We start from the raw sequence: 24,236 nt of genomic DNA on the forward strand, positions 1-24,236 counted from the left end.
CTGGCATTGCTACATTTGTAACATGTAAGCCTAGGACTAGTTTGCCCCAGATGGTGCTAGGGGTAAAGAACCTGCCTGCTCGTGCAGGAGAGGTAAGAGATCCCTGGGTTGGGAAGATCCCCTGGAGGACGTAATGGCAACCCACTCCAGTATTTTTGCCTGGAGAATCCCATGGACAGAGAAGCCTGGCAAGCTATAGCCCATAGGGTCGCAAAGAGTCGTACAAGACTGAAGTCACTTAGCACAGCACATAAGCCTAGAACTGGGCTTGGTGACCAAATTTGCTACCACCTGGGGGAAAGTTGCCTATGAGTAAAGCTGACACAAAGAGAATGGGGCCAGAAGTGGGTTCCTGATCAATCACGTGACCACCTGGATCCAGCTGTGCCTGAAGCAGACACTGTGGTAGCTCACTTGGCATCTGTTCCACTCACTCACCATTTAGGAATGTTGGACTCATTCCTTGTTCCAGAAGAATGGCCCAGCTGAGCCAATCAGGTCATGACATTCCCCCAGCCATGGTGATGATTCAGAAGAGAGAAAATGACCTAAGTTGAGCTCATCAGAGGGAGGGTTGGGGGACGTCAGTGAATGTTAGGGAAAGAGCTCTTTCTCCTCCTGTATCCTGTAGGTGAAGCAAGGAGCACCAGCCTCAAAGGAGCTTTCTCAGCACCAGGAGCGAAGCCCACTCAGGGACACATGGGGAGTGAGCAATGCTCCGGTGATCACAGAGGGAGAAAACTCAGCTCTGGTGACATCAGCAGCTCTGGATCAAACGCTCCCTGAAGTCCCTGCCAGGCTGCGCTTTCCATTTACAGGAAGCAATGTGTACCCTTATTGACTGGACTGAGGTGGGTGGGTTTTTCGTTACAATCCATTCCCTCCATCCCCCACAGCTGACCCACCTGGGCTTTTCAATGCCATGAACTAATACGCTCCTCTTGTTTACTTAGGCCTGGGATTCCATCACTCCCAAGCCAAACAATGCTGACAGAGTCTGCCTTTATTTCATACACCAAGCTCTAAGGTGCTGGTCCCTGCTCCCTGCATCCAGCACCCTTCCTTAGGCTCTTGACAGCTTCTGTCTCTACTACTGGAGCAGCCTCTAAGGCAGAGGCTGGCCAACTGTCTCCGGAAAGGGCCAGATAGTAAATATTTTAGGCTCAGTGAGCCATTCAGCCTCTGTCGTAACTGCTCAGTTCTGCTACTCTAGATTGCAAGCAGCTGTAGACAATATGTAAACGATGAGCCTGGCTATGTCCCAATAAAACTTTATTTATGGACACTGAAATCTGAATGTTCCAGAGTTTTCACATGTCACAAAATATTCTTCTTCTCTTGATTCATGTTCAAGCATTTAAAAATGTAAAAATCATCCCTAGTTGCAGAAAAACAGGTGATGGGCTGGATTTGGCCCAGAGACTAGAGTTTGCCAACCTCAGTTCTAGGATCACAAAGCATCTTTGGACTCTGAGTTTCTCCCACTTCCCCTCCCCACTCCCACCTTCCTCTGTTTCCCAACTGAATTGAGCTACTAAAGTCCCAGCATGCCTCAGGGCTCTGGTGTCTGAAAGTCAAAAGCCACTTACCAGAAGGACCACCCGTAGTCCCAGGAATGGGGTCTCCAGTCTTCAGGGCCGAGGCTCACGGTGACCTGGAACACCTGCGTGTACATCATGTGGGCTACCATTCCCAGGAGGCCTGTCGGGGGGAGCAGGACAAGGTGTCAGGAAGCAAGGTGGGGCTTTGTCTACCCACCATAGGCCTGTTAGTGCTGGGGAGAACATGAACCTCCCCAGGAAAGGGCAGCCAGTGGGACCAGAGCACAGATCAGAGGGCGGTGGTTTTCTAAGCCCACCAAGAAATTTGAGTTCAACCAGAGGGCAAAGTGCAGCACTGGAGAGATTTAAGCAAGAAAGACACGGAGTCAGGTCTGTGTCTGGATGGGCAGCTTTTCTGTTAGGGACCAGACAAGTCAATATTTTAGGCTCTGTGGGTTGGGCCATGTGGTCTCTATTGCAACTATTCAACTCTACTGTATTAGCACAAAGGAACCTCAGACAGTGCACAAAGGGATGAACATGACTGTGTGCCAATAAAACTTTATTTACAAAAGCAAGTGTTGGGCCAGGTTTAGCCAATGGGCCAGAGTTTGCTGATACCTGTGTTAGAAGGTCATTTGAGAGAAACTGCTTAGAGAATGTTTATCAAACTGCATGTCTTGACGCATTAGACAAGTGGATTATGAAATCAACTTTATGGATTGCAACCAGCATTTTAGAAAACTATTGGAATGGAATAGAAATATCTGATAACATCAAATGTAGCAGGAGTAAATATTGCTTTGTGAAACTTTCAGCTCTATATACATGCGTCTCTGTGTACGGCTGTGTGTGTAGCGATTGTAATTATGAAGTGTTTTTCTGTGGCTCATGTCAAAAATTTTGGAACTGGCTGGGAGGACTTTGATTCCAAAGGATCTGAGTGGGAATCTTTTTTTACCATGTGGCCCTGGGTGAGGTACCTCCCTCCTCTGAGCCTCAAGTCTTTCAACCCTAAGATGAAGATTATGACAGATTAGGTGAAAACTGACTGAAATGAAGCAAGGCAGCCTCCATGTCTGCTGCCTAGCAGGCATGCAACTGATACAGTTACCAGGGTTATTATAAGACAGGGGACATTGTACTGTGTGGATCATGGCTTCTAGAGCCTTGTGGGTGCCATGGCATGTGGCTAACTGGCACACACCTAAGTTTAAATGGAGCGATACAGTATTGATGAGGACGGAAGGGGTAGGTGACAAGAGGAAGGAAGGAAACCAATAATGCAAGTGTACCCACTGTGTGCCAGGCACCCGTCAGACTCTTTCACCTCCATTATTAACTTTCACAACAACCCTCTGAAGTAAGTAAGATGATGTGGGCCATATACCATTGTTCAGGTTGCCCACTGCACAATTCCATAGGGCTCCATTCACATCAAAGTCTAGGTGCATGTCACTCCCTGAAGTCAAAGCAAAACCACACCTCTAATATAGTAGTCCTGACTGTGATTATTCCCATTTCACAGGTGAGAAAACAGAAGCTCAGAGTGGTCAAGTCTGTCCCAGGTCACAAAGAGAGTAAATGGCTTAGTTGTGACTGGGGCCCAGATCCAAATGCCCTTAAAGCCAAGGTTCTTCCCAAGCTGCCGAGAAGGTATCTCTCCTGCTCTTGTTGCCCCTGTCACCCTTTCCCCTCTGATACAAGAGAAGAGACAGAGATAAAGAGAGGAGTAAAGAAGGAGAAGGCAATGGCACGCCACTCCAGTCCTCTTGCCTGGAAAGTCCCAAGGACGGAGGAGCCTGGTAGGCTGCAGTCCATGGGGTCACTAAAAGTCGGACACGACTGAGCGACTTCACTTTCACTTTTCACTTTCATGCGTTGGAGAAGGAAATGGCAACCCACTCCAGTGTTCTTGCCTGGAGAATCCCAGGGATGGCGGAGCCTGGTGGGCTGCCATCTATGGGTTCACACAGAGTCGGACACAACTGACGCGACTTAGCAGCAGAGATAAGAAAAGACAGAAGTAAAAAGGAAGTGAGGCTCTGAGTCCTGAATCCAGACTTAGGGGCAGAAGTGAGGGTGTAGGTGGACATCCTGTGTTCCCACGGTGTGAAGGTAAAAGAATTTTTTTTGCCGCCAGGCATGCAGGATCTTAGTTCCCCGATTAGGGATCAAACCTGTGCCCCTGCAGTGGAAGCACGGAGTCTTAACCACTGGATAGCCAGGGAAGTCCCTTGAACGTAAAGGTTTAACAACAGGTGCTCTGAAGACAGAAAAATAAAGAAGCTATGATTTGTAGTGTTTGCCAGCTTTCATGGTGTGAATAATCCCACTGTGGTCAGTTTCAAGCTACCAAGGTGAGGTCACTGAAAGCAGAGCAGAGAAAAGATGTGCATGGTTGGGGCTTGGGGGCTGACCCAGCAGGATCCAGAACCTCTGTCTCCTTCCAGTCACCTCACCCCAGGTCCCCTGGAGACAGAGGACTCAGCCGGCTGCCCGTATCTCTGGGCTGAAGCCAGCCTATCATGGACCTCTGGCCTCAGATAAGGGGTGCTCTTTAGGGCTGGTAAGGTGTACTTGAGCCAGGAAATCAAGGAAGGGGGTGATCGTGACAGGTGCTGAGGCCCCCAAAGACTCCTAAGGGCTCAGCCTGCCCCAGGCTGGCTCTGCCAGGCTTAGACCTCATACGTAGTCATGCTCCAGCAAAGGTAGGCTAGAAACCTCTCCAGTCCCCTCTGCCTTGGCTCTCTCTGTTGGAAGGAAACAAGGATTGAGCCATATGGATATTTTCTTTTTCTTTTTCTGTTTGTTTATTTGTTTATTTTTGGCTGTGCTGGGTCTTTGTTGCTGCGTGCAGGCTTTCTGCAGTTGCAGCAAGTGGGGGCTACTCTTAGCTGTGGTGTGCGGGCTTCTCATTGTAGTGGTTCCTCTTGCTGAGGAGCGCAGGCTCTAGAATACAGGGCTTCAGTAGTTGCGGTGTGTGGGCTCAGCTGTTGTAGGTCTGTAACATGGGCTAGAACATGGGCTCAGTAGTTGGGGTGCAGGGGCTCAGCTGCTCCAAGGCATGTGAGATCTCAGTTCAGGATGGAAACCTGAGCTCCCTGCACTGGTGGGCAGTATGCCTAACCACTGGACCACCAGGGAAGTCCCTCTTATTTTTCTTTACTTGACATAATTCTTGGTGAACTTCCAAAAAGTACATAAGACATACCTTGTTCTTTGGAACTGATGCATAAGATTTCTTGATAATGATATATCATGTTTTATTTATCCAATCAGTTGACACTATTTCCAGCTTTTTTTGCTCCCTAAGCGATGCTGCAATGAACACACTTGTACAAGTCTCTCTGTGTAGACAAGCAAGTATTTCTCCAGCGTGAAAAACAAGAGGAATTGCCGGGTGATAAACGCCGTGTACGTTTTGAATTTTGATCAATGTCAGTGAATTGCTCACCTGAGAAGCAGAACCTTGTGGAACTTCTGCCAGCTGTGAGAGTCCTCACCCAAATCCTCACCAATACTTCATACTATAAAACATTACAAATCGTATCCACGGCATGGTGAAAAATGACACCTCAACATTGTTTTAAATTTTACATTTCCCTCATTACTAGTAAACTTGGGCATTTTTCATGTGTTTATTAACCATTTATATTTCTTATTCTATGATTGTATCCTTCATCAATTTCCTTTTTTAAAAAAATCTTTCTCTTTATCAACTGATATAAGTTCTTTATGTGTTCTGGATACTAATCCTATTTGTTATATTGACTCCAAACAGTTTACCGTTTGTCTTTTCTCATGTATAGCACATCTTTTTTTAATTAATAGGTTTTATTTTTTAGAGCAGTTTTAAGTTTACAGAAAAAGGATCAGAAAATAGTTCCAGAGTTCCCAAATCCCCCCCCTTCCCCCACAGTTTCTCCTATGATTAACATCTTTCAATAATGTGTACATTTGTTACAACTGATGAGACAGTAGGGATACATTGCTGTGCTGGGCTTAGTTGCTCAGTCATGTACAACTCTTTATGACCCCATGGACTGCAGCCTACCAGGCTCCTCTGTCCATGGGGATTCTCCAGGCAAGAATACTGGAGTGGGTTGCCATGCCCTCCTCCAGGGGAGTTTCCCAACCTAGGGATCGAACCAAGGTCTCCTGCGTTGCCGGTGAATTCTTTCCTGATTGAGCCACCAGGGAAGCCCAAGAAGGCTGGAGTGGATAGCCTATCCCTTCTCCAGGGGATCTTCCTGACCCAGGAACCCAACCAGGGTCTCCTGCATGGCCGGCAGAATCTTTACCAGCTGAGCTACCGGGGAAGCCCTGGTGATACATTATTACTAAATCCATCGTTTACATTAGGGTTCATTCTCTGTGTTGTACAGTCTATGGGTTTTGACAAAGGCAAGGTGACATGTATTCACCATTGTGTCCAATAGTTATGACCCTAAAAATCCCCTATGCTCCACCTGATCAATCCTCCCTCCTTAAACCCTGGCAACCAGTGATCTTTTTACCATCTCCATGGCTTGGGTGCTTTCAGAATGTCATAGAGTTGGAGTCACATGGTATGTAGCCTTTTCTGATTGGCTTCTCTCACTTAACAATATGGATTTAAGGTTCCTCCATGTGTTTCCTGGCTTGATTACGCTTTTCCTTTTATTCCTGAATAATATTGCACTGTATGGATGTATAACAGGTTATTTACTCATTCACTTATTGAAGGACTTCTTAGTTGCCTCGAAGTGTTGACAATTATGAATAAAGCTGTTTTTGTCATCTATTTTGATTATTTATTATAGTCAAAGTTAGCAGTCTTTTGATGTTTAGTTTTTGCTTCCTGTGTCTAAGAAAATCAACACTCTCCTATATTTTTCTAACATACTTACAGATATTTATGTTGATTCATCTGGACTTTATCTTGGTAAGCGGTGTGAGATAAGGATATAACTTTATTTTTTTTAATGAGTAGGTAATGACTTTGAACCCTTATAGAACAAACTGTTCTTTCCCCACTGACTTTATTTTATAATTTTATTTCTGAGTTGTAAAAAAAAGTGAGTTAACTTTCACTGGAGTATAGTTGCTTCACCATGTTGTGTTAGTTTCTCCTGAACAGCAAAGTGAGTCAACTGTGCATAGACATATATCCCGACTGATTTTAAATCATGATTTTGTACCATGTGCCAAGTCTCATGTGACATGTCTGCTCCTAGCTCATCATTCTGTGCCATGAATTTCTTTGTTCAATTTCCTTGATGCTGCACTGTCTTCATCACTATAACTTCCGGTGGAGTCTTTTGGCTCGAAGGACAGGTCTCTGTTCCTTTCAGCCCATTGTTCACTCCCTCCAAAAGTGCTACCCTACCCAGTGCCTTGCTTCCCAGATGGTGCTAATGGTAAAGAATCCACCTGCCAAGGCAGGAGACGTGGGTTCGATCCCTGGGTCGGGAAGATTCCCTGGAGAAGGAAATGGCAACCCACTCCAGTATTCTTGCCTGGAAAATCCCATGGACAGAGGAGCCTGGCGGGCTACAGTCCATAGGGTCGCAGAGTCACGCGGGACTGAAGCAACAGAGCGTGCACACACACATCCTCGCTCCCTCTGTGGGGCTCACTCCTTAGCCCCATCCCAACCTCGCCCCCTGCCCCAGTCTCCTTCTGAGGGCTGGACCTTGCTCTCCAAACCCTCGGCTGTTGTAACGTCTTCAGTTTTTTCCTCACCGTGCCAGTCCAGATGCTCTCTGAGTTTATCGGACCTGTCAATGCCTTGGTTTTCTCATCTATAAAGTGGGAATAGTAGCAGACATATGCAATGTCAGAAAGCATCCACTAAAGAAGGAAAGTGTTCATAAGAACAACTACCCCGCACACTAGGACAGTGGGGACATAACAGTATTTTAATACAAAAACTACCAACTAGACCAAGAAGCTGAACCCAGCCTGTTGACAGAATAATCAATTCTCCAAATTGTTACTTTAGAAATGCATTGATTTCTCAATTGAATCACATTTATTCCCAAATATGAAAGGCCATGCTTTAAGAAAAGTCAATAAATGAAGTGTACAAATCATTCAAAGATAGGTTGGTGAGATTTTCTGGTTGCATTCTAAAGACCCTGCTTAAAAAACTGGGCCCTCGATCAAGTTTCAGGAAGCATGTTTGTTCTGTGAAGTGCGATCCACCAACATCTGCTGTAAGAATCTTCAGCAGGAGGAATTGTTTCTAATTCATTCTGAGTTAAAAAGTGACTTTCTGTCGAGTTACGGCACCTCCTATAAATTAGCGGCAACTAAATGAACGTGGCTTTCTCTGCTGCGACCGCTGCTTCCTGGTGTGGGCCCACACCAGGAAACTTGCAGCTGTAAATCTCTCATCCTGTGGTTTCTCCCAACTCCTGACACCATAAATGGGATTTCCAGCCAGTCTGGTGAAGCAGGCATGGTTCCTCCCTGTTCTCTGGTAGACCGGGGAGAGCAATGGGGTGAAGGATACTGGCCAAGGGCTCAGAGCTGGGCTGAGTGTGGTGCCCACCAGAACCCAAGACAAAAAGAGCTGCCGTGACCCCCAGCCCACCCTCCACTAGTCAGACCGAGGAAGCTGAAACCTGTTGTCAAGGCAAGAGGAGCTGGTATGGGGCCAGAATAAAGAGACAATTTGGGAGAGTCAGATCCCTGGGTCGGGAAGATCCCCTGGAGCAGGGCACGGCAACCCACTCCAGGATTCTCGAATGGAGAATCCCCATGGACAGAGGAGCCTGGTGAGCTATAGTCCATGGGGTCTCAAAGAGTTAAGACACGACTGAAGGGACTTAGCACCGCACGGAGGGTCAAGAGGTGAACCCAGAGTAAAGCAGGAGTGAAACAAAGGGAGAGGGAGGGGCTGGTTTCCAGCTCTCTCACCAACTGTGTGACCTGGATTACCTCACCTTTCTGTGCCTCAGTTTCCTCAGCTGTAATAAGGGGATAATAACAACTACCTCAGTGGCTCAGAGGTAAAGAATCTGCCTGCCAACTCAGGAGACTCAGCAGACTCGGGTTTGATCCCTGAGTTGGGAAGTCCTCTGGAACAGGAAATGGCAACCCACTCCAGTATTTTTGCCTGGAGAATCCCAGGGACAGAGGAGCCTGGCGGGCTGCAAAGAGTCGGACACGAGTGAGCAACTGAGCATGCGTGCACAGACTGGTATGAGGATTAAGTGGTTTATACAGTAAAGCAAGCACTTAGAACAGTGCTTGGCTCATAATCAGCCCTATATACGTGTTTCATGAATGAACGAATACGTGCTTAGAGCTTGCTATGTAGGCTCCTTGACTGTACCCTAGTCCAGGGTCCAGGCCTGTTTTGCTCTCCAGTGACTCCCCAGCACCGAGCCCAGGGCCCGGCACATTGTAAGTGTGCTGCAGGTGTTTGTTAAATGAATGCTGAGTGCAAGGTGCTTTGGGGAACTGGGCTGGCTGGTGTAAAGGTTTAGGGTCTGGGATATGGGGATAAGCTAGGACAGGGCCAGATTTGAAAACTCTGGAGAGCAAATTGTCTACAGACATGAACAAATGTCAGACTCGTCATTTGTTTATTTATTATTCATTCACTCAATCAGTCATCGAATATTTATCCATGCTTTTCATATGCCAAGCACTGTTCCTGGGCGTGCGGTGGGGGGAACCCTGCTCTCGGGGTCTCAGGTTCTAGTGGAGAGATCCACACAACAAGCACATTGATTAACAAGAAAATGTCAGACAGTGAAGAGTGAGAAATGAAATAGGGCAAATGCTGGGGGCTTTCCAGAGTGGGTGGTCAGGGAGAGCCTCTCCCAGGAGGTGACTCAAATCAGCAGAGATTTGAGCGGGGAACTGGAGGCAGCCACACGGAGGTCTGGGGAAGAGCATTCCAGACACAGGGAGTGACTGGCTGGGGCAAAGGCTTGGAGGCAGCAGAGCCTGACCTTCGGCAGCAGAGTGGGAAAGGGACAGGGGGTTGGGGGAATTAAAGAGGGGTTAGGAAGGCAGGCAAGAACTAGGACATTGTAGATCATGGTGGGGTCTGGCTTTCCTCTAAGTACACCGGGATGCCATTGTAGAGGGTTAAAGCAGGGGCCTAATTTACATTTTAGATCATTCTGGTTGCAGTGTGAAGATAGATGAAGGAAGTGGGGGTAGAGAAGGGAGCCCAGGCCCAGCTGTTGCTGCTTGAACTAAAGTTGTTGCCAGCTCCCGGGCGGGTTTTGAGGGTGGATTACTCAAGACCTGCTGGGTGTGGAGGGCCAGAGCTCCCTAGAGATTGGGAGGACCGTGGGGGTTGGATTTGGGCAGTTGGATGGATGATGGTGCCAATCATAAAATGAAGAAGATGGCGGGAGGAAGATGCCTGGGGGAGTCAAACCCCACCTGGGCCAAGTTAATTTGAAATGCCTATATTAAACCCAAGCTGAGACATCATACCAGCAGTTGAGTGTACAAGTTTGAGGCCTGGGAAACAGAGCTGGAGATTTAAATGCATGTGCCATTGGTACATGGACGTGGGCCTACAAGAGACCACCTGGGCGCAGATGGTAGGGAGAGCAAAGAAATGTCAAGAATGGGGCCAATGTCCAGTGCTGAGCAGGATAGGCAGGTCCAGCAGAGGAGAGTGAGCACCAGAGGCCAGGAAAGAAAGAAATGAAAGTGAAGTCGCTCAGTCGTGTCTGACTCTTTGCAACCCCACGGACTGTAGCCTACCAGGCTCCTCTGTCCGTCCATGGGATTTTTCAGGCAAGAGTACTGGCATGGGTTGCCATTGAAAACCAGAGGCAGCACTGCCAAGGCCAGGAGAAGGATGCGCACTGAGGAGGAGGAAGCAGTTTGTTGGGTTAGAGATGAAGACCCAGAAGTGATTGCTGGATTTGCCAACATGGAGGCCATGGGGGCAGATGCTCCATGGAACAGGCTGAGAAGAGGAAAGAAAACAGCCAGACAGAGAGAAGACATCCAAACTCGCTGCATGGAGAAGCAAAAAGATGGGGTGATAGCAGAGGGGGCCTGGAGTTCAGGGAGGGTTCCTGAAGAGGAGAGATACAGGATGTTCCCACCTTTACCCAGAGCACTCCAAGTAGACAGAGGGAGCCTGAGAGCACAGATGAGCTAGACAGCAATAGAAACCAGGGAGAGAGAAGGTTCTGGAAGACAAGCTGGCCTTTTTAAAGTCAAGTTTATTTATTTGTTTTTGACTGCACTGAGTCTTCCTTGCTGCGTGTAGGCTTTTTCTAGTTGAGCCAAGCAGGGACTACTCCCTAGCTGAGTGCAGGCTTCTCATTGTGGTGGCTTCCCTTGTTGTAGAGCATGGGCCCTAGAGCTCGTGGGCTCCAGTGGTTAGCTCCATGGCATGTGGGATCTTCCCAGACCAGGGATCGAACCTGTGTCCCCTGCATTGCAAGGCGGATTTTTATCCATTGCTCCACCAAGAAGTCCTGGAGCTGGCTTTTGAAGGAAGCTGGGACTCCTGGCACAAGGGAAGGAGAAGGCCAGCAGGTGGGTGCAGGTCCCAGTACAGGAATGGCTCTGCTTCTCCCTCTCTCCCAGGAGGCCAGGCCACCAGCCGAGAGCGAGACAGCAGATGGGGGGAGGTTTGAGGAACCAAGAGACGGTGTGAAACGGTCCTTTCAGAGTATGGGAAGTGCAGACAAACCATGGCAGTGTGTGTGGCCAGCGGGGCCGTGTTGCTTGTGTGTGACGCTTGTGCTCAGGAATTTAAAGTGAGGCCACGCAGTGTGGCCGCAGGTAGCGGGTGGGGATAGGAGTCAGCCTGACCACGTGGAGTTGTGCCTCCTGGGGCTGGAGGACACACAGGAGGGCCAAGCCAGGATGCCTCCTCTGGGGAAGGATACAGAGCAACGATGTCCAGCTGACTTCCAGACCTCCTCTTGCCTCCAGCCTCCCTCTCTTTCATAGGGTTTGGATGTATGATGCTAGTGGCATGCTCCATTTAATTGATATATCAGAGGGATCCGCTGATGAATTAATTTTTAATAGAGCTTACCATTAAAGGCACTGTCCAAGTTATTACTCAGAACACTGAGGGGATGTTCATGTCTAAACAAGTATTCTGTGTACGTGGGCCCTAATCTGGACTTGCCATTATCTCGGGCGTATCATGTCAGAGATGTAAGACAGACAGGCCCCTGGGGACCTGGACAAAGCTGAAATCAGACGAGGTAGGGCAGGAAGGTAGCAAAGGGAAACCCTGCAAGGGCAGCTCGATCTTTAGTCATTAGTCGCTGAGCATGTATTGAGCACCTGCTGTGTTCCAGGCCACCTTCTAGCTGGGGAAATATGATGAGGGATCAGTGACCTGGCTTTCAACGCTCTAAGGGAGGACAGAGAAAACGGGATGCCTATGCGGCAGGGCAGTTAATGGGGGAAGGCTGGGGGCCTACAGGAATCCGAGCTGGGGCTCTGAGACCGAGTCTGGGGGTCAGGAAAGGCTTCTACAGGGGGTGACATTCAAGCAGAGAAGAAGCGGGAGGGTGGACCAGAGACTGGAGCAGCCCTGGCCAAGCCCACAGGCATCAGGGCTTGGTGGGGCCGTGCTGAGCCGTTAGGTAGGGCGTGTGGGTGGAGAGAGCGCCGCTGGAGGGCTAAACAAGACACTGTGTGGAAAGTTTTGAAGCCGTACTGGGAGTTCAGGCTTTCTCCTGAGAGCAATGGGCAGGAATTGCATAATTATAAGTTTGGGGGTGAGAACCAGGCAGCCTTTTTTTCCTCTCTCTCTGTTTTCCTTAGATTATTTAATTGGAGGATAATTACAACATTGTGATGGGTTTTGCCATACGTCAACATGAATCAGCCATAGGTATACATGTATTCCCCCCCCATCCTGAAGCCCCTCCCACCTCCCTGCCCAGCCTATCCCTCTAGCCCTCTCTTGCCACTGATGGAGGACAGATTGGCAAGAAGGTGGCAGGCAGGGAGGTCCTGGAGGGGCAGCTGAGTGAGAGGATGAGGCCAGGAGGAGGAAACTGAGTGGGGTGGGCAGGTGTCTGAAGGAGCCACGTCTGGCACGGCAGAGACAGATGAAGTCCTAGCAAAGCCTCGGGCCCTGGAGAGCCCTGACTCAGGAAAGGGGACAGACTGGGAGAAGCTGGTGGGACTGACCCGATTAACATCAGCCCTATAACATCCTCCCACGGAAAGAAAACTTGGAGAGGCCAAAGGTTGGTATTTCTGACACCAATCAACGTGGGGGCAGACAGAAAAAGAAACCCCTTATCTGTGCACATCTGAAACATCCAGATGTTTGCCCTGATGGGGGCTAAAAGCTGACTCTCCCTCCCGCCCTTTGGCCCGGGGAGGAAATCATACCGGGCATGCCTGCACTTAAAACCATCCCCGAGAAGCAGAGCTGATGCTATGTTTAAAGCTTGCCCAGATCTATTTTTAAAGAACAGGCTATTTTTAGATACTCTCCCGAGAACCCACAGCCTCTCTTGATAGCATATTTCAAGGTTTAAAAAGTTCCTCCTTACACATAACCTAAATCTTTCCAGCGCCAATTTAAGCTAATTTCTTGCTCTGCCCTCTGAGGACAAGGGGGATGGGGGTGAGCCGGTTGGCATCTTCCTGAGAAGAACCTTCCCAGAGCTTGGCAATTACCGAGCCACCCCTCAACTCTGTCACCTGGCACTAGATCATTCCAATTATTCTGCCCTTGCTCCAGTGGTCTCCTTCTAGGCCCCCTGCGTCATTAGCATCACTCCTGTTTGGATTCTGCCCATTTCTCTATTTGCCCTTTAAAGTGAAGTGGCCCAAATCAGAGCTGGCATTTAAGGAGGGATCAAGGTGGTGCTAGGGATCAAGGTAAAGAACCCTCCTGCCAATGCCAGAGACACAAGAGATGCAGGTTTGATCCCTCGGTGGGGAAGATACCCTGGAGGAGGGCATGGCAACCCACTCCAATATTCTTGCCTGGAGAATCCCATGGACAGAGGAGCCTGGCAGGCTACAGTCCATAGGGTTGCACAGAGTTGGACATGACTGAAGCGACTTAGCACACACACACCTAAGGTTTACTGAATCCCCAGCAGCCTCTGTCACCTGGCTACCCCATCCAGCCCCGAGAGAATGAATGAGCTCAGACAGCCCAGCTCCGAGGTGGGGGTATAGAATGATTCCAGAGGCCACACCCCAGTTCTTGGTGAGTCTCGGTGTTAGGGAAAATACTGGCTGAAACCACCCACCCTGGGGCCAGGGTGGTCAGGCACCACAGTAACCATTCGCATGAGTTATTTTATGACAGAAAACCCTGGTAAGGAATACAGAACTAACAAATCACCACCAACTGGAAGAATTCGGGAAAGATCAATAGGAGAGAGGAGATATCAGTCCACATGTCGCCCCAGAATCCTCCTCACCGGAATCCATCTCGGCTGAGCAATGTGCACACCACCAGGAAGGACCCTGTGTCAGAATGACTGGCCACAGACAACCCGGGAACTAATCTCATCACCCAAGGTGGTGAGCCACATGGCCGAGCGGTTCTGGGCTCCCTTACCCTCCTGCTCTCCTCCAGCGCCTCTTCCCAATACAGCCTCTAGTTTGTCTCCTCCAACAATTTATTTCTGAGTGTTAGACAAGAGCCCACTCCTGGGCCCTGGAAAGGGTTGCCTTTCCTGCAATAGGCTCAGACACCCCTGTCCCCCAAGTGAGAGTCTAGAATGAGTCCAGAGGCCATGCCCCCAGTGGATCTTGGGGTTGTTGCTACTGTTGCTGATGTCCAACTCTTTGCAACCCCATGGCCTGCAGCATGCCAGGCTTCCCTGTCCTTCACTATCTCCCAGAGTTTGCTCCCAGAGATTCGTGTCCATTGAGTCGGAGATGCCATCCAACCGTCTCAGCCTCTGTTGTCCCCTTCTCCTCCTGCTCTCAATCTTTCCCAGCATCAGGGTCTTTTCCAATGAGTTGGCTCTTCCCACCCAGTGGCCCAGGGCAATTTGGTGGTGGAGGATTTTTTTTTTTTTTTTAATGTTAGTGGATATGTCCCCACACCCTCCTTCATTTGGGTAACTAGACCATGGCCTTGGCTGTCACAGAGGACTGGGAAAACGAGAATCAGACCCCTGGCTTTGGGGATTTCTAAAGCCTACATGCAGGTGTTCCAGGAAAAGGCTTAGAAGCATATATGATCAAGCAGAGCCAGTTTCTCCCCACTCCACCTGGAGACCAGGTAAAGTTGTCTGCCTGGGGGAAGTGGGAAGAAGAGGAGGACAAAGAGAGGATAGTGGATCCCAGTGAAACAGGAGAAAAAAAAACTGGCAGGACACAGCCTTTGAACGACTGACGTAGCCCAAGGACACATCTTGGAACGCACTGGTTCCAAACTGGGAAAGGAGTATATAAAGGCTGTAATATTGTCACCCTGCTTATTTAACTTATATGCAGAGTATATCATACAAAATACCGGGCTGGATGAAGCACAAGCTGGAATCAAGATTGCTGGGAGAAATATCAATAACCTCAGGTACGCAGATGACACCACCCTTATGGCAGAAACTGAAGAAGAACTAAAGAACCTCTTGATGAAATTGAAAGAGAAGAGTGAAAAAGCTGGCTTAAAACTCAACATTCAAAAAACTAAGATCGTGGCAACTGGTCCCATCACTTCATGGCAAATAGATGGGGAAACAATAGAAACAGTGACAGACTTTATTTTCTTGGGCTCCAAAATCACTGCAGATAGTGACTGCAGCCATGAAATTAAAAGACCCTTGCTCCTTGGAAGAAAAGCTATGGCCAACCTAGACAGCATATTAAAAAGCAGAGACATTACTTTGCCAATAAAGGTCTGTCTAGTCAAAGTTATGGTTTTTCCAATAGTCATGTATGGATGTGAGAGTTGGACCATAAAGAAAGCAGAGTGCTGAAGAACTGATGCTTTTGAACTGTGGTGTTGGAGAAGACTCTTGAGAGTCCCTTGGACTGCAAGGAAATCAAACCAGTCCATCCTAAAGGAATTCAACCCTGACTATTCATTGGAAGGACTGATGTTGAAGCTAAAACTCCAATACTTTGGCCATCTGATGCAAAGAACTGACTCATTAGAAAAGACCCTGATGCTGGGAAAGATTGAAGGCAGGAGGAGAAGGGGATCACAGAGGATGAGATGGTTGGATGACAAGATCCAAAAGCTGGTGATGGACCGGGAAGCCTGGTGTGCTGCAGTCCGTGGGGTCGCAAAGAGTAGGACACAAATGAGCTACTGAACTGAACTGAAAAGTGAAACTGAAAGTCACTCTGTCGTATCCACCTCTTTATGACCTCATGGACTACAGAGTCCATGGAATTCTCCAGGCCAGAATACTGGAGTGGGTAGCCTTTCCCTTCTCAGGGGATCTTCCCAACCCAGGGATCGAACCCAGGTCTCCCTGCATTGTAGGCAGATTCTTTACCAGCTGAGCCACCAGGGAAGCCCAAGAATACTGGAGTGGGAAGCCTATCCCTTCTCCAGCAGATCTTTCCCAGGAATCAAACGGGGCTCTCCTGCATTGCAGGTGGATTCTTTACCAGCGGAGCTACCAGGGAAACCCTGAACTAAAGGACACGACATAAACCAATTAGAACCAAATAGGTCCATGATGGCAGACAAGTCGCCTTCCACGAGACCTTGAGTCTCAGTATATGTTCATTGTAACCCATCAGCAAGCTAAAGGACACACCCACAGGTGCATGATGGTCCCAAGGCTGACCACAAAGGTCAAAAAGTGGGTGGTAGCTCAACTCCCAGAAATCCCCACCTCTTACCTGAAATAGTTGGAGTAATCCTCCCACACATTAGCCTATGAAATTACCCAGCCCCAAAACTAACCACCCCAGATTTCAAGGCCATCCTCACCTTCTAAGGTGGCCAACGCTCTGTCTGTGAAGCGTGTTTCTCTCTAAATAAATCCACTTCTTACGCACCATGCACCACTTTGACTCTCACTGAATTATTTCTATGATGAGACACCGAGAACCTGAGCTTCATTAAGTCCTAAAAGCAGGTTTGTCATCTCAGTTAGAAGACCATGGGTTTTGGCCAGGTTTGAGTCTCGGACATGTGGGTTCAAGTACCAAACTGAGGTCCACAGTTTCACCAGGAGAGAATGGATTCAATGATGCAGATATGAGCAGGGCAGCCCCAGGGTCCCAGCCGCCACTTCATCCCCGGGGAGCACATGGGAATGAACTGGCCTCCACAAAGGGTCTTGTGCCATCTAATTGGACAGGGGACATCCTGGGTGTTGATCCACGTGCTCACAGACAGGGCCAGCACATCCTATTCAGAATGAGTGCTGTCAGCCTGAGTACCAGCCCTTGACTCCCGTATGACTCTTCACATGGACAACCCCACTGTGGCAGCCTTGGATGCTCCTAAGACCCCCGAGAATGAAGGCAGGCCCTCTGGCCTAGAGGATAATGGTGGGAGGAAGAGGAGAAAGTCCCCCGGCCTGTGCTTGGCGACACTCAGTAAAGCCCGCTGGGAACGTCACACAGATCCAGGTAGAGACGGGAGGCCCTCTTCACAGGTACACATGCCCAAGTCATGGTTCTGCCCCCTCCCCACCTTCTCCCACATCTCCACCCTGGAAATCCACATCCCAAAGCTCGTGGTCTTGACATTCCATCTAAGCCTCGGACTTGGGCTGCCTCTGTGGGGAACAGCCTTGACTCTGCAAAATGGAGCAGAAGCCTGTGGGCCTCCTGGGCATGAAAGCCTTTCTGTGTTCCCCATTTCTTGTTATAGGAAAAGAATTCATTCACCCTCCATGACTTTTCCTGAGTCCCAAGGGGCAGGTCCAAACAGTTGCTAATTAGGGAAGGGACAGAGGCGAAGACAGGGGAGGAAGAGCCAAGAAACAATAGTGCAGGGACCTCCCTGGGGGTACAGTGGATGAGAGTCTGCCTGCCAATGCAGGAGACAGGGGTTCGATCCCTGGCCTGGGAAGGTTCCACATGCTGTGGAGCAATTAAGCCTGTACGCCCTAACTACTGAGCCAGCACTCTAGAGCCCATGAGCTGCAACTACTGAGCCGACGAGCCACAACTACTGAGTTTTCACGCTACAACTACTGAAGCCTGTGGTCCTAGAGCCTGTGCTTTGCAACAAGTCATCACAATAAGAAGCCCGGGCACTGCAACAAAAAGTAGCCCCTGCTAGCCGCAACTAGAGAAAATCCGCCTGCAGCAACAAAGACCCAGCACAACCAAAAATAAAATAAAGAATTAATTAAAGAAAAAACATAGTGCATCCTTGGGGTAGGGTCCTGCTCCCCGATCAAGGGATACACACAACAATATCTTTGAATTGGTTTGCAGATACTGAAACCCTCACCAAGTGGGAGAAATTGACTGAACACTGCCCACAAGCACACAGACTCTAGACAGGTTGGAACCAGAAGGTTGATGATGCTGACTCCCACTTAACTCACCACCAACCAATCAGAAGAATGTCCATGAGCTGACCACGCCCTGCTCCTCGAACACTGTCAGACTCCTCACAGCCCCCCACTCCAGGTCAGGACACACAGTTCTGAGGGCACACAGCCCCCTGTGACCCCCTTTGCCTGGCAAAGCAATGCAGCTGTTCTTTACTACTTCACCCAAACTCCATCTCCGAGATTTAATTTGGTGTCAGGGGACAGAGGCTGGATTCAACTTCCCCTGGGCATGATGTTCCCGGCCCTATCTGCTATGTGGCACCTTCTCAGAGGCTCCCAGCCAGTCCCTCCTGCAGCCTCCAGGCCCTGCTGCTAACCAGAGATCCCCGGGCACTTAAAGCAGGATCCAGAGAGGGGGGAGCAAGGAGCAGATTACAGGGCAGAGGAGACAGCCAGGGTGGACAGCCTGCTCAAGCCTGTTCACCTCTCCACCTATTAGGAACAGTGGGTGAGAGTGACAGGGACCACGTCATTGATTGCCCAAGCCAGGACACCTATGAGATGAAAGGGGATGTAATTAAAAATTACCCTGGGACAAGAGGGATACGGACTCTTGACAATGATGGCAGATAAATGAACGAGGGAATGATCCTCCATCTCTCCAGGGGTCCCTCTTCCACCTGTGGAAACAGACACATGCAGAAAACAACCGCCAAGGATCAGAGTGTTGGGAGGTGGGAGGGGCAGGGGCCAGAGGAGCTGATGGCTGGGGTCCTCTGCCCTGGGGATCAGGGCAGGAATCTCTGGGGTGGATGTTCCAGCTGAGCCTAAAGGATGAGGTGCAACTAACCAGGTCAGAGCTGCCTGAGTATGGGGCACACCTCTCCTGGGGTGCTCAAGCTTATTTTAGATCAGGAGTTCTAAGCCTCAGCACTATTGGTATCTAGGGCCAGATAACCCTTTGCTGAGGGGTGAGCAGCCCTGTGCACTGCAGGATGTTTATCCACTAGATGCCAGGAGTAGTCACCTCCCTCCCGCCTCCTCTAGTCGTGACCATCCCAGATGTCCCCAGATGTTACCAAGTGGCCCTGGGGGTCTGGGGAGGGTCTGAGAGGGCCAAGTTACCCCCGGGGTGAGACCACTGTGTTAGATGCTACATAAACATCTTTACAATGGTAATGTTTTCATTTTTACAGATTTACAGTTCCTTTCTATTTATTACAAAAGATACTGACTTTTAGTCCCAATAGTGATCAGAAGCTTCCTTTCTGAATAAATTTAAATTTCAAAAAGGGTGATTTAGAGGGGGAAAAATGCTAAGTATGTAACAGCACATGGATGTGGCTATAGTCACGGAGGAAGAAGGCACAGGTCTGAGAGGTAAGAAATACTGAGTCAGGGACTTCCCTGGTGGTCCTGCGGCTAGGACTCCACATTCCCAGGGCAAGGGGCCTGGGTTCGATCCCTGGTCAGAGAACTAGATCTCACACGCTGCAACTAAGACTTCGCAGGTCACAATACAGATTCCACGTGTTGTGTGTTAAGTTGCTTCAGTTGTGTCCAGTTCTTTGCAACCCCATGGACTCTAGCCCGCCAGGCTCCCTTGTCCATGGAACTCTCCAGGCAAGAATACTGGAGTGGGTTGCCATGCCCTTCCTCCAACCCAGGGATTGAACCTGGGTCTCCTGCATTGCAGGCAGATTCTTTACTGTCTGAGCCACCAGGGAAGCCCACGAAAGGCATTAGGGGCCCTGAAATGGATGGGGGCAGGGCCAGCATACTGGACAGTCCTATCTCGCTGTCCTCTGGGGCACATGCTCATAGGGGCCACCGGGCAGACCCCCTCCCTTTGGCTTTTTCTCTTTTTTTTGGCCCTATCACACGGCATGCAGGATCTTAGCTCCCCAACCAGGAACGGCACCCACACCCCTACATTGGAAGCATGGAGTCTGAACTACTGGACCACCAAGGAAGTCCCAGGTATTTTTTTCTCGTCCTGCGCCTGACTCTATCTCCCTCTTTCCGTTTCCTCTGTCTCTGCCTTTGACTCTCACTCTATGTCTAGTTGTCCCTCTCTCACTCACTTTCTCACTGCCCTGGGAATATCTAGTTACATGTGTCCAAGTCACAAGCAGGAATAGTCACTGTACTTGGGTTTCATCTCCGCCTCAGGGCAGAGTAACCAGAGCCCATCATAACATTCCTCCCAGGGCTACCTCCCATCCCTCTATCGCATTAACTGAAATGCAAATCTGATTCTTCTGGCCAGTGAGATCTTAAGTGCTCTGAGCTTCCAACTTCCCCACAGCGAAGCTGTGATACCATCCAATTAGTTTCATTGCCCAGGAAGCCACCTTCGTGCTAGGAAAGTGAGATGCCTTCCTGCAAAACCTCTAGAGAACAAAATCTCTGCACAGCCCTTCCCTTCCCTGGGGACTCTATAGTGTGTAAAGCACTCAACTGTCCCAAGTCTCATGTAGTCCTTGCCTCATCCCAGGAAAGTAGGCTTGGTGATGCCTCACCCAGGGTAACACAGCATGAAAGGAGTGTGAGTCCAGGTCTTCCCAACTCCATCTAAATGTTTACCATTCCATCACAGCCCCTTCCATTCATTCATCCAGTCAATAAATATTTATTAAGCACTTACTGTGTACCAGGCTCTCTTCGTGGTTCAGGATATAAAGGAGTATGTCACACAGAGTGACATAAGTCAGAAAGAGAAAAAAAATATCCCATATTGTACATGTATTGGAATCTAAAAAAAAAAAATGATATAGATGATCTTATCTGCAAAGCCCTGGAGGAGGGCATGGCAACCCACTCCAGTATCTTGCCTGGAGAATCCCCATGGACAGAGGAGCCTGGTAGGCTACAGTCCATGGGGTCGCACAGAGTCGGACACAACTGAAGCGACTTCGCATGCATCTGCAACGCAGAAATAGAAATGCAGAAGTAGAGAACAAGTGTATGGACATCGAGGGAGGAAAAGGGAGGTGGAATGAATTGGGAGTTTGGATTTGACATATGCACACTACTATATATAAGATAACTAATGAGAACCTACTGTATAGCACAGAGAACTCTACTCAGGGCTCTGTGGTGACCTAAATTGGAAGGAACTCCGAAAAAGAGAGGATATCTGTATTCGTATAGCTGATTCACCTTGCTGCATGGTAGAGACTAACATACATGGTAAAGCAAATATAGCCCAATAAAAAAATTAAAGACAAGCATGATCCCTGCCCTCACAGAGCTGATCGCTTCATGAAAGAAGACAGAAAATAAACATAGGTGCACATGCAAAATTCAGAGTTCAGAATATGCTGTGAAGGCAAAGTAGGGGGCGTGAGAAAAAAGGTGATTGGGAGGGGCTTCCCAGGTGGCGCTAGGGGTAACGGCTGATGGGGTAGTAAGTCTGGTCAAGGAAGTCAGGGTGGGCATGTCTAACAAAGTGACATTTAAGCTGAGACCTGAAATTTTTTAAATTTTTTATTTTATATTGGCATATAGACAATTAACTTAGGGCTTCCCAGGTGGCACAGTGGTAAAGAATCCACCTGCCAATTCAGGAGATGCTCAAGACACAGGTTAGATCCCTGGGTTGGGCAGATAACCCCTGGAGTAGGAAATGGCAACCCACCCCAGGATTCTTGCCTGGAAATTTCCAGGGACAGAGGAGTCTGGCCAGCTACTGTCCATGGGGTCGCAAAAAGCTGGACGTGACTGAGCAATTGAACATGCATGCACGGCCCATTAACAATGTTGTGATAGTTTCAGGTGCGCAGCAGGTACAGGTACTCATGTATTCATCAAGACCTGAAATTTTTGAAGATTTGGGGAAGACAGGCCCAGGGGTAGATGAGGGCAAGCCAGAGGCCCTGAGGTGGAAGGAAGCCACTTTCCTTGGTTCAGGAGGCCAGGAGGGTGGGAGCCTCATCTGTGACTACAGGGAAGTGGGCTTATGTGCTACCTGGAGGTGGGGGCAGGGCACTAGCAGCTCCTTCATAAGTGATGCTGGCTCAGGGAATCTCTCCCCAGGCCCCTTTCCTGATTTGGCTCAGGAGGACTCAGAGGGGTCCAGATGCCAATGGACTGCAGATCCCATGGGGCCCACCTCTGTCCTGGGACAGGAGCCAAGAAGGAAGCCTTCAAGACTGGGACCTGGCCATGCACAGCCAGGGGGATGGGAGGGCAAAGCAGGAGTGGGGCAGTGCAGCGAGCCTGGAGCTGGGCATTGAGGGGCTGTCCCCTGGTCCCCTCCAAGTGCTGCTGAGAGCTCCCTCAGGGGAGCAGCTGGGATTGTCTGGGCCCAGAGGGTGCTCTTGGAGGACAGGGCGTGTCGTGAGCATCACTGCAGGGCTGGACATCACTGCCTTTGCTCCTGTCCACCTGGCATCCCTGCCCAAGACCCAGTTTTTCTCTGCTGCTCTTTCCGCAGGCAGGGGTGGGTTTTCCAGCCTTTCTCCCAAGGAAGGTCTGGGATTCAGGCAGGTGCCCCCACCAGGGCTCCCCAGTGCTGAGAGCAGAGATTAGGACTGGGGTTGGGGGACAGGTTGGTCCTCAGACCATGGGGGCTCATCTGCATCTGCAAGCTGCGGAGGAGCACAGGCAAGTGAAGGGCGGTTCTAGGTAGCACCCCACTGCAGAGGACCCTGCCTGTCCCAGCAAGGCTGAGCCATGCAGCCACATCCACTCTTGGCTCCCCTGCTCCTGACCTGTGGCCTCCAAGAGGTGGGGTCTGCAGGGGTTCCCTTCCCAAGTCAAGTCCAGGAGTGTCCGCTATGCCTCATCCCACCCCCAAGCTGATAGAGGCCTTCCCAACCAAAGTACTAAGTTCCATCCCAACTGCTGATTATCCTCCCGGGCCCCTCGGATTAAATCATCCCATCACCCCATTCCTGCATCCCAGACTAGACCACCTCCGCCCTCCCCCTTTGCTGGTTGGGCCTCTTTCCCCAACTAGAAGACCACCTCAGATGCTGTCACAAGAGACAGGACAGTGTGGACTCCAGAGTCGGAGTCCACACTGGATCCAAATTTGCCTCCACACAGTCCAGGATTTGCCTAGGTCTAAAGCCTGCACCCAACACTTACTGGCCTTGTGCCCTGAGCAAGTCTGTTAAATGTCGATGACTCAGTTTCCCCATCTAGTTATGAGAATGAGCTGTGGGTCCATGCAGTCTGCTCTACAGGTGCTGAGACTGTCCTGAGCACTGTCTAGGCGCCCCTTTGGAGAGCCAGTTTCTCCAGATATATAATACCATCAGTGCCTCCCATGCAGCCTGAACCTCAGAGAAGAGCTATGACTAAGCGTGATGACAAGAAAAGCAGAAATCTGGCTAGGGGAGGGGGCAGGCCTGAGAGCCATCAGAAGCAGCCTCAGGCAACAGGGGATGGAATCCCAGAAGACCCTAGATGAGAAGGATCAGGGTACATGTGAGGCACAGGGTGGCCCTGGAGAGTGACCCAGATTTTGCCTGCTGGTTGACTCATGTGGGCTCCATCCCAGTGGGTCTCAGAGCCCCCAGGCCTCTCCAGGACTTGTAATATCACATGGCCAGTGGATGGCTTGGCTCTATTCAAAGAGAAGAGAATGAAGGGACAAGCAGTCCCTCATTCCAGTCTTTCCAGACTCCCTGGCACATCTACTTGGACACTGCTGGCCTTCAAGATTCAAACACCAGCCAGATACCTGCCTGTCATCTCAAGACAGCCAACAATGTCAATTTGTCCATCCAGCAGGGAAGAGACCACTGGCTGGAAGTCAGGCAGAATCTCAGTTCTGCAACTTCCCAGCTGTGTGTCCAAGGGCAAGTTACTGAACATCTCTGAGGCTCCATTTCTTCATCTGGAAAGCAGAGATAATAAATACCTAGTCACATTTACTCATACAACCAATATCCCTCGAGCAGCTATTATGTGCCAGATACTGATCTAAGTCTTAGGGAACCAGTGGCAAACAAGAGAGTCCCAGTCCTCATGGAGCTGACATCCAAGTTGGGGAGACAGACACTAAACATGTGATTTCAAGGAAGAAACTGAGCAAGGAGACAGAGTGCCTGGGGGAAGCTATTTCAGGTTAGACTATCGGGGAAGGCCTCGCTGGGAAGTGACTTCAAGCTGGAACTTCAAGCTAGAACCTTCCTAGATAAGAAGGAGTTGGTCATGAAAAAGCCTGGAAGAGTCCCAGGCAGAGGGAACAGCAATTGCCAAGGCCCAGGAGTGGGGAGAAGGAGTCAGGGTGGCTGGAGCCTGAGAGCAAGGGGCTGAAGGGTGCAGGGAGATGGGGAGGTTGGGATTTCAT

At 49.7% G+C, this 24,236-nt stretch overlaps 1 protein-coding gene across 1 annotated transcript in view; it reads right to left on the reverse strand.

The window, feature by feature from the left end:
* The window catches only part of GSG1L (GSG1 like), a gene marked incomplete at its 5' end in the record, with an annotated part of 250,765 nt that overhangs the window by 40,578 nt on the left and 185,951 nt on the right, over positions 1-24,236 (reverse strand). The window contains one exon of the mRNA XM_040266633.1: positions 1,590-1,701. Coding sequence (XP_040122567.1) covers positions 1,590-1,701 — 112 coding nt within the window. The remainder of the gene's footprint in view (positions 1-1,589; positions 1,702-24,236) is intronic.

This window comes from Oryx dammah, unplaced genomic scaffold, assembly GCF_014754425.2.
Source record: "Oryx dammah isolate SB20612 unplaced genomic scaffold, SCBI_Odam_1.1 HiC_scaffold_2, whole genome shotgun sequence".
In the NCBI taxonomy this organism is placed as follows: Eukaryota; Metazoa; Chordata; class Mammalia; order Artiodactyla; family Bovidae; genus Oryx; species Oryx dammah.